Consider the following 10,177-nt stretch of genomic DNA (forward strand, 5'->3'; position numbering starts at 1 on the left):
GTGCATTTAACGTGTGTCTTCAACTTAGCTAAGTCCTATGAAGGCAAATACACTTTAACAGTTCAGTTTTTACACTAGGCAGGGAGAGGGATTTGGAGTTTCTTCTGCTTTATGGTTAAAAGGCACCTGTAGTTTGAGGGGATAAAATTGCCTCGCTTGATCAAAGCAGTTAAATTGCTTTCAGGAATCACCTCTTTCTGCTAAACTGGATGTGCAATACTTCTGTCGCAGAATGTAAGAGTTAGTGAGAGAGACCCTGGCAAACTGGAAAAATGTAGCTGTGCTTCTCTAATTATGTCTGTCTCTTTCTCTTCCGATTCCCAAGAGAAAACAAAATTAAAAGATCAAAATGTTTTTGGTTCTGAACTAAGATAACATTCTCCAATTTGTGTATGCACATCAAATATGAAAACCATGTCATTTTTATTGTGTATGCAAACATACACAGTGGGAAAAGAATGCGGCTCGTGTTCCCAAACGGAGGCCCCCAGCCTGCTTCCTCAGTGTGTCTTAAAGCAGCCTCAGAGGAGCAAAACGCACAGAACTCCATTGCAAATGCTTAGCGGTCCCCAGTCGTTCCATGAGCTCATTCAGCTGGTCTGACATGTATGTCACTAGCTTCTCCTGCTGCCACTCCAGCTCTTACTGGAATGGAAATTTGAGAAATAATTGGACTCTGCTTTGCAAATGTTCTTTAAAAAAAAAATAATAAATCCAGCAGGAGAAGAGCAAGAGTTGGTAAAATTCAGAGCGTCAAATGGTGTTGCTGTTGCTTCTCATGGTCAGGTACAGGATTTCTTTATGGAAGTTCGCTTGTGCATTTACGAGGTGAAACAAATTCAAAAAGCTGCTGTCTTCTTCATCATGATCCCCTACCAGGCCAAAGGAAAACATTTTAAAATGATTAGTGAAACGAAATTACTTATTTGAAGATAAATCTTGCTCATTCAGTTTTTCAGCAGAGGCTGAATCAGCAGCCTCCACTTAGATTTATGAGGCATCAGCTACTGCACCTGATGGCAGGACAGCTGTGAAATAACACAGGAGACTCTCTCCAAAATTCCTTCGCCAGCTTGTCCAGAGACAGACAAGAACAATTGTGCGTTAAGACAAAAATCTGTCCTAACTGAGCAGGCCGTTCATCTTTACAGCTTGCCATCATAATCACTCTCAAGGCCTTATCAAGGCTGACAAGCTGTGGACAGGGAGCAACTGCAGCTTGTTGAGTTGAACAGGCTGGCTGGCAGCTGCTCAGAGCCTGTGCTTAGACACGGCCCAAAAGGACCTCAGGTCCAACGCTCTGGTGGGACCTATTTTAAAAGACCGTTGGTTTCACCATCCATGGCACTAAGAATCTCTTGGACAAGAGAGACAAGTTTAAATATATGTCTCTCCCAATTATGACACTTGATTGTTTATTTTATGTTATCAAAAAACTTCAGGCACTCCGGTATTTTTCTGCCTGGTGAGAGAGGGAAGGACGACAGGCTGCGATGCCACGCTGTGTTGCTGAATGCCTCGGTCAGTGCTAGCTCCTGATTCAAGAGCTCGTCCTGGCTCACCGAGCCACGTGCTTACCGGACAGTACTGCCTGTAGCATGTCCATGATCATGTGAGCGAAGGCATTCTCCACACACTGCAGAAAGTTGTTTCTCTCCCCTGGAGTGCTGAAAACTTTGCAGACCTTCTGCATCATTTTTACTGCCCAGTCCATGCAGTACAGGTCCTTCTCACAGACCTGACATACACAGGAAATATTAGAAACACACTTTTCATGATGAGTACAATTCTATAAAAGGCAAGATTAAATCTTAGTATTAACTATTGATTCTAATGAATGACTGAATCGGTTGCAGCCATGGCCTGGAAAATTAGGGTTTGTTACGAGGACATAGAGGTTGTTCTTGTTGTTGGCTTGCTAATAGAGGAACTTCTCAACCTTTTGCTAGTGGTACTTCTCCTCAAGGACAGGCTTGCTTGCTTGCAGAGATGTGCTGGACAGGGACGAGAGGGTGGAAGAGTACCATGCCTCTGGCTGGACTTACTCCTGGTTTGTAGGAGTAGATGGGGAAACAGCTTTCAAGTCTGAGAAAGCAAATCTGGGGGTAGAGATGAAAGGCCTGACACTGCTCTGTTCAGTAGTACTTACCAAAGCCAGGAAGACTGTGAATCTGGCTAACTCAACGGCTCTCCCATTCACAGCTTTACTGGCCATGAAAGTGAAGCAAATGTTGTTTCCACTCAGAATCAGAAGGCGAGCGTTGTTCTCCATGAGCCACTCCCGGGGAACAACTTTGTAATAAAATAGAGAGTATTTTAGTGATCTTTGAACAAAAAGAAAGGAGTGCAACAATAACTATTCTTGAATTTATGAATTGTTGGCTTTGATAGCTAACCAGAATTTGTGAGGGGATACCCTCTGGAATACAATTGCAGCAATGAAGTCATATAAGCAATTCTTACTGGCAGTACAGTTAGAGCTCTTCACGATAGCTTCTGTGATGTAATCTCACCCAAAACTAACTTTCAGTGTAGCCATTAACATTGTTCAGCAGAATTTTGGCTTGAGCAAACACTGTGTTTTCAGCTTACACAGCTTGGACAACGTTTCCTTAATAATAGCTAGACAAGACTTGAATTTTAAAGGTCTGCATGGATTCTTAAAATATTTCACAATGGGGAAAGGCAGCTTGAATTTGTAAGCAGTGCTGGGTTTCTCTCATCCTCAGCTACTGCCAGGCTCCCAAGTGTAATGACTTTTCCAGTTATGCCACAGCTACTGCGAGGAATATTGCAGTCAGTTTCCCAAGGCACCTGTGTGTCTGAAACACACTTATTACCAAATTTGGAGGACATGAGCATATAATCCTACGGATTAATGATAAAGGCAAAAACACACCTGACAGCTCATCCACAAGACTGATAACATCATCTGCTGTCCATTCTCTAGCTTCTGTATCATACAGCAGTTTAATTGCATCTGCTAGACCTTTCAGACTGGTCTCATCTGTTGGTCCTTCTATCATTTTCTGCCAAACCACATGTCCTGAGCAATATATTAATCACAACTGCTATTAAGTGACAAAGTAATTTTTTTTTTTTTTTTTTTTTTTTTTTTTTTTTAAACAAGGTAGGTGCTAAACTGGGCCTTACAGCAAAGTCGGAGGAGGGGAATTCAGGTAACACAACCGAGTCTTTGTGACAGTGAGATTTTTTTTTTTGTCCATCTGTTATTTTAGTAGGGACAGTGGTAGTTGCAGCATGAATCAAAGGGCGATTTAAAGAAACCCGGGTCTAATAATTAAGGGAGAGAGCATGCTTTTCTTCAGGGAAACACATGCTTCTTTGAGGTGCATTCAAGCTAAGCCTACCCTAAGCAGGGGAGAATAGAGGAACAGAAGTGCAATTTCTTAATTTGAATTGTAACCTTTATATATATATATATATATAGATATGTATATGTATATATATGTATGTTAGTGAGGTCTGGTTAAGCAGAATGATTTTTTTTTTTTCTAGGCAATATGATTACATTTTATTTGTATAAAGCTCAGCTTTCAGAAATGCTGCATCCTGCAAGGAAATCTCATTCTCAGGGAACAAACTTTGAAAATTAACCCCTCAGACTACTCGCCATCAAGAGAGGACACTGGCCCAAAGATGATATACAGCAGGCGAGCTTGATTGACCATGGGCCATGGCTTTAAAATACGAGTCAACCAAAATGCAGAATCACTTCGATGAATCCAGTGGTTCAACAAGACGCTACGACAGTATAACCTTATCCGCAGCTCTAACTTTCGGGCACTTCCTGGGGTAAAAGAATGTAGATATTATAAATCCATCAAGCCTCATGCAATACAGATGATATTTTTTTTTTTTTAATAGGAAGAGAAAGAAGGATTTTCTTAAACCTGCCCAAGAACATCTAGGGGGATTTAATTAAATTCTCAGCTGTTACTTCCCAAGTCTGGTTCTTTTAGATATGTTGCACTAATTCAGGCCATAGAAACTATGGTGAAGAAAAAAAAGCTGTATTCATCTATATGAAGGCCAAGTATTTGCTTTAGAATGCCCACTTTCTGCATAATATTGGAGCTAACAGAACGTACATGAGAGTCAGGAAAGGATTGGTGCTACAAGGCTTAGCTGAGCTAAAACATTCTCAATTCTAGACACATTTTGTTTGCAGTAATCAAGATCCATTTTCTGACTTCTCCATGATAGCGCATTTTGATTTTGTAGGACTTTTGTCTGCTTTGATGATTACCCGGTTTGCTGCTGACAACTGTCTGTACTTTACGGGGTAAATTGCTCAGCTCACAGAGGAAGTTAAAAACTCGGTGACACTCTAGTTCATCCCAGCCTGCTGTTAGGATCTGAAGATTACAAAAGAAAGGGGGTAAAAATGAACAGATTGAGCCATAGATTTAGATCACAGTGACATTTCTCATATTAGATAAATATAATCTGTCCTGCAATTTATCAGAAAAACAGAGAGGGAAGGTGTCATACCTGGAGTGTGATGCCTGATGAGTGTAGGGAAACCATTATCTGTACCTTATGGCAGAGGTTGTACTTAAGCTTAATGCAGCCCAGAATCAAAAGCTGCTAATGATGTTCCACATTCAGGGCCGAGATCTTATTTTTGTACGTTACGCAGGAAAGTACACGAAGGTATTTGCTACAAAGACAATTGTCCCAGCTCAAATAATTACCTGTAACTCTTAATCACAGGAAGATAATCACATTTTTTGTATTACCAAATACTTTAATGCTGCATATGTGTACAACACCTGTATGCACAAGTTTCTAAGACTTAAATGCATTTAAAATGTGCTCAAAATGCCTGTTCTTCTAAGAGAGATTTTGTTTCTGTATTTTTCTAATCAAAGTTACTCTCCAGTAAAGCCTCCATTATGGCAATTCTAACACTGCACAATCGAACGTCTCAAGTAGTGTTAAAAAGGTCCTACCCTTAGTGTTTTACTGCATATTTGCAATCACAGTAGTCATTACAGTAAATAAACAGTGGATTGCTGAACTAATTCATTTGACACTGATTTTTTTTTTATTATTAATTTTAAGCTACCACAACCTAACAAAAATATTCTAGCATATGATGTGTATAGCCGTTTACTTTTAAACTAAACCACCTCTGCTCTTGGTTTGTGAATTCAAAGCTGTGTAATAAAATGCTCCCCTTCTCCCATGTCTTCTTAGAAAATAAATCGCTAATCAAAATCCAGGCTGGTTGGTAGTGAAATCCAGACCAAGGAATTCTCAAGAGTCAAATCAGCAACTTTAATAACCAGAAAGGAAATTCAGAGAACTGTGTGAATAAATACCTCCCCCCACCCCCCAAGGCTCAAAACTATCTTATACTTCTAAATATCTTGCAAAAACACAGATTAATTTAGAAAACTACCTTAATTTTCTTTTATATTTGTGATACTTGCCTTCTCTCCATAAAGATACTGTACCTGTAAAAATACCCCATAGCACTGTAATCCTAAACAATGCAAAGGACTTGGACAACCATTAAGTTTAAAACAGGAAACCTGCAAGTGCAAAACACTAGTAATTTATCTTAACTGACCATAAACTAATTCCTGTGATTGAAAATTCTCTGTACTACTTGTGTACATCCATACTGATTAGAGAGATTCAGAATTCCCTTCCCTTATTGTACAAGGAAACAAGTTATAGTACCAATGTTACAGCTTAGCATTAAGTTCTAAACCGTGGTCAAGTGGGTGTGCAAAAGGTCTTTAAGAAGAGCAACCCTGTTTTCAGGAGAGTAAAATTTCTATTAAGAGCTGTGCTCTTCCACTGCAAAATTTCTAGTGGTCCACAAACAAGAAAAGTTGAAAACCACTGATCTGGGAATATGAAATCTCAGTAGGACAGCCTTGTGTTCAATGTGCTGGCTTAGGCTTTTCTATTGTTATTAAAAAGAAACCGATTTCAAATCAATAAATTACACAGTAGTAATAAACTCCAGCAAAGGGACAATAAAAGGCATAATTCAACTAGAAATTGCCTTACAGATGGTATTGTAAGTGCAAGGGACAATTCGAAACACTAGTGAAAGGAACAGGAACTTACTTCTGAGAGAATCTTGTGTATATACTTTAGCCTATCTTTTGTAGGCAATAGAAGTGTGCATCTTTTAAGCAACAATCCTGTGAACAAAACGAATACATACACGACTATGAGTGTACGTACATGGCACATACATTACTGAATTAGCTTAAGCATTCACATCATATGCATTCACACACCAGTGAAAAATGGCTGCTGCTGCAAGGTGAAGAGACCAGCAAATAGTAGTCTGTGCTTTGGAGAAGGGGTGTATGCTTTTGTAGCAGGGACATCTTTTACTAAAGAAATGTTGTCAGGCAGTATGTAGGCTTCCTATGCCATAACTTGTTTATTGTGTTGTTTTAAAGTCCCTGTTAGTCACAGTTGGAGCCCTATTAACATTACTATATTGGTTTTAGAATTACAGCTGTTAAAAATATTGGAAATAAATGTTACTTGTTGCACCTCTTTTAACTGCACCCTGGGGAACACTGGTTTTCCCCTTACATCATGGAAAGCCGAGCTTCCAAAATTTTTTCAAGATAGCCGCATGCTCTAAAAAGAAAATATTCTAAACTGTGTTAATGTAAAACATAGCTAAGAGGTAAAATTATTTTCCTATACAGGACTGAAATGGTATGTGTTTAGGATGTCAAAGTCTGGAGTTCATTATAGTGTGGAACAGCTGTTTGTTAAGCAGCATTTTTTTTTTCCACTACTGATAGAAAACGGGTTAACAACTTGGTCTTCAAAAACACGTACCAGAATAAAATATATATATATATCGTTTGTTAATTAGTCAAGAAATCCACAGAAAAGTATGTACTTTACTGGAGAAAAAAAAAAAGGAACCTTTTTTTCCTGATTTGTCAGTCTCCGCAAAAATACATAACTTCATGCATTTACTGTAGTTCTAAATTGACTCTTTCCATATTTAGAAGTGTGTTAGCATTCCTACGTGACAGACATAATTTATTCATCAACCTTGGACATGGTCCAAAGCTCAGTCAAGTCAATTTTCTATTGACTAGGTTAGACTTTGGAGAGAACTCCCTGAAGAATTGTTGAAACTGTTCAGACTGTGTAACTGCAAATCAGAATACAGCCATCAATGTGGGGAAAAATTATGTTGAGTAAAAAGGGTTGAGCAAAAAGTACTGCTCCTGGTTTTGTACGGCAAAATCCCCCCTGTGTGGAAGGACAGTGCCATGACCATTTATAGCTTGAGTCCATTTTAAACAATGACTGAAATTCTGTGCCATTACAAGTACTGGAAGATTTTACCACGGACTTGAGTGGAGCCAGACCCTTCTGAGTTTAAGTGAGATTTATGTAATATGTAGACCCTGTTCAGGCTCTCTGAACAGGAATGAATTTTTCCCATTGAGTATAGTCTTTCCTGCTGTAAAGTAAATATTGATTTTGCAACTGACCTCTTAACAAAAATGTTCTCTTGAGCCTTCCACTGATGACACAGATATTGCCAATGATCTTCATATTTTGAATATGTCATGTTTTTACTATTAGGCCTACTGTAGTGATGGGTTCACACCTACCTTTAAATAACAAGTTGCCATTTTGTATGTCGTTACTACAAAGCCCAAATGAATTTTATTTTTTTTTTAAGAATTGTAGGGTTTCAGGCTTCATTTAAAAAATAAAATGCTACAATTATTTTAAGATACCTCACAACCTACACGGATTGCTTACAATAGGAGGTCTTTGGTCTAAATGACTTTAACAGTGTTCCTTTACCTTGTGTATGTCTTCATGTAATGTCTTAAGTTCAAACCATACTTATAATTCTGCATCTAACCATGACATCATTTTATTTCTCTGTCAAATAAGCAATGCTTTTTTTTAATCAGATGGGTAATAGTAAATAGATATGGATCAAATTATGTTTTAATTTAATTTGCTTTTCTGAGAGAACACTTTAGAATGAATTAGAATCAATGTGTTTTAAAAATCAGCAGAAAAGTTAAAAAGCAAACAATTTTTAATTTGAGGCTGTACAGCACTCCTCATTACCACTGAACCCATGTTGATCTAGATTTCTATTACACTATGCTACAAGTGGTCTGAGCAGCTGAAAGAAAGAACAAGTGAATCTTTTCACCCAGAAAAGGTTTGGTTAGCATACAGTATACCACGACAGCAAAAAGTGCAGGCATTTTCACATTGCCCTTAAGCTAAGAGCGAGAGGAAGACGTGTTCTTCATGCCCATCTTGGTCACAAAGCTGCCAAGGAGAATGCTAGTCACTGACAACTGTGATAACATTTTTGTGACAAGCCTACTTCTTTTCTAGGAAGTGGAATGTGATCTGCAATACATCTCAAGTAGACTATGGAGCAGTCTTTCTGATGGCAACTGTTGTTGGTCACTTTAGAAAATTAGGCTAGGTTTAAGCACTGCGGCTACATTTCCCAGACTGAGGAATGTGAGCTACTCCAAAGGATACATGAAGGCAGTCTGAACAGCCAAATTCCTTCAGCTAGTGTGGGGCCTGGGCGTCTTGGTTTCTGCTGCAGTTTCCAGTGGTGGTGTCCAAACAAACTAAATTTGGAACCACCTACTACTGAGAACTGATCCTCTGCCCAGCCTCTGCTTGCCATTTAATAGGAAAAAATAAACATAGAGGAGGCAGAACATACATTATTTTTTCCATAACTATGAGGTTTTGGAATCATTTCAGGTAACTCCTCCCACCTCCCCCTGCCAGTTAATGGTATTTGAGTGGGCTATTTGGCATGGGGAGGAACTTTACTTTCCGAGGGAGCTGCACAAATGATTTGGGCCATACCCTCAGCATTTTACCGATCGATGCATATAACAGAAGAAACCTTTTAACTGAGCTTGGTTCTCCTCTAATTGTTACCATTTGCATTAAAGGATCACCTAGAGATTTGTAGTGCTCTAAAATATAGGATCCTTCTCTCTTGCCAGGTAGCTCAAGGTTATGAAAGTCTTGCAATAAGAGCCTTCGGTTTCCTGATGGGGTTGAGATGTAATTAACAAGGCGGTTGCTGATGGTTTTTGACACCATGCTCAGCATGCTGATATCCTTCACTGAAAAAGCAAAACCCAGTATACTTGTAAATCTTTACTGCAAGAAAAATGCTGATCACTAGTCAATAACTTTATCTTACTTCAAAAATAGGCCAAGAAATAAGATTTACAAATAAAACAAAATTTAATTACTGTTTATCTCCTTTGCCAACAAACTGTAGTAATTAGAAATTAAGAGATCTAAGGAATACTTTTCACACATAATAGGCAGAAACCACTTCAAATAGTTTGTAATTATCATTTAAATTTTGGTCATTTGGTTCTTCATACATAAAAGCTGAAAATTCAGAGAATAAGTCACATAAATTATTTCAACTAGCTAAAACATTTTAAATCTTTTTTTTTTCTAAATAGAAAACTTTTGTGGTAATTTTCATATATCGGAAGTAATACCTTTCTTATCAGATTCTCACCTGAAAGATAATTCAATACCATTTGAAAGATCTCTAATGGAAGGGTTTGAAAATACCCAAGTGTTGACAGAGATTGGGAATCTGCGTCCAAGGTGTTGCAGCGCTGTCTGGAGCGACGGTTACGGCATCTGTATTTCTGGTTTGGAGTTGAGGTGTAGCTGGTCCCTGGAGTGGATGTCATTGTTCTGTTAGTCCCATAAATTTAACCTGGGGAGAAAATATGAAAATCCTATTTTCTGCGGAGAAAAATACTATGCCCAAAACTAGGCTAAGAGGAAATCACTTCATTGTAGACATAGTGCTGTAGTGTGAAAATCTTGTCACATGCGTAGGATAATTTTTTGTTTGAATTTAGTGCGATGACATGCAATTTACTAAATAATTTTCTAATTCCATGTCTCAGAGAATAGAGTATTCAGCTGACCATAGAGGAGGAAAAGATAAAAGCACTGGGGGACACCACATGAGTGGGACATCAGAAAGTTAGGAAAATAGTTCTAAAAGGAAACTCTTGAGGAAGTATATGCGATGGTATAAGCTACAGTAATTAACAACATTCTTTTACCTTGTTACACTAATTATTCAACAGAGTATGAAAAAGTTATAGGG

At 38.4% G+C, this 10,177-nt stretch overlaps 1 protein-coding gene across 1 annotated transcript; it reads right to left on the bottom strand.

Annotated features, from left to right (window-relative positions):
• Positions 1–753: 753 nt before the first annotated feature.
• Positions 754–9,749, bottom strand: FBXO47 (F-box protein 47). Its single transcript, XM_049800323.1, has 10 exons — positions 9,569–9,749; positions 8,985–9,155; positions 6,109–6,185; positions 5,484–5,561; positions 4,271–4,379; positions 3,635–3,811; positions 2,900–3,046; positions 2,150–2,292; positions 1,579–1,738; positions 754–872 (listed from the first exon to the last, which is right to left on the bottom strand). Exons 1-10 carry the CDS (start codon positions 9,747–9,749, stop codon positions 754–756), a joined length of 1,362 nt encoding a protein of 453 aa, XP_049656280.1.
• Between the last annotated feature and the right edge of the window lie 428 nt (positions 9,750–10,177).

This window comes from Accipiter gentilis, chromosome 5 (genome assembly GCF_929443795.1).
Source record: "Accipiter gentilis chromosome 5, bAccGen1.1, whole genome shotgun sequence".
In the NCBI taxonomy this organism is placed as follows: domain Eukaryota; kingdom Metazoa; phylum Chordata; class Aves; order Accipitriformes; family Accipitridae; genus Astur; species Astur gentilis.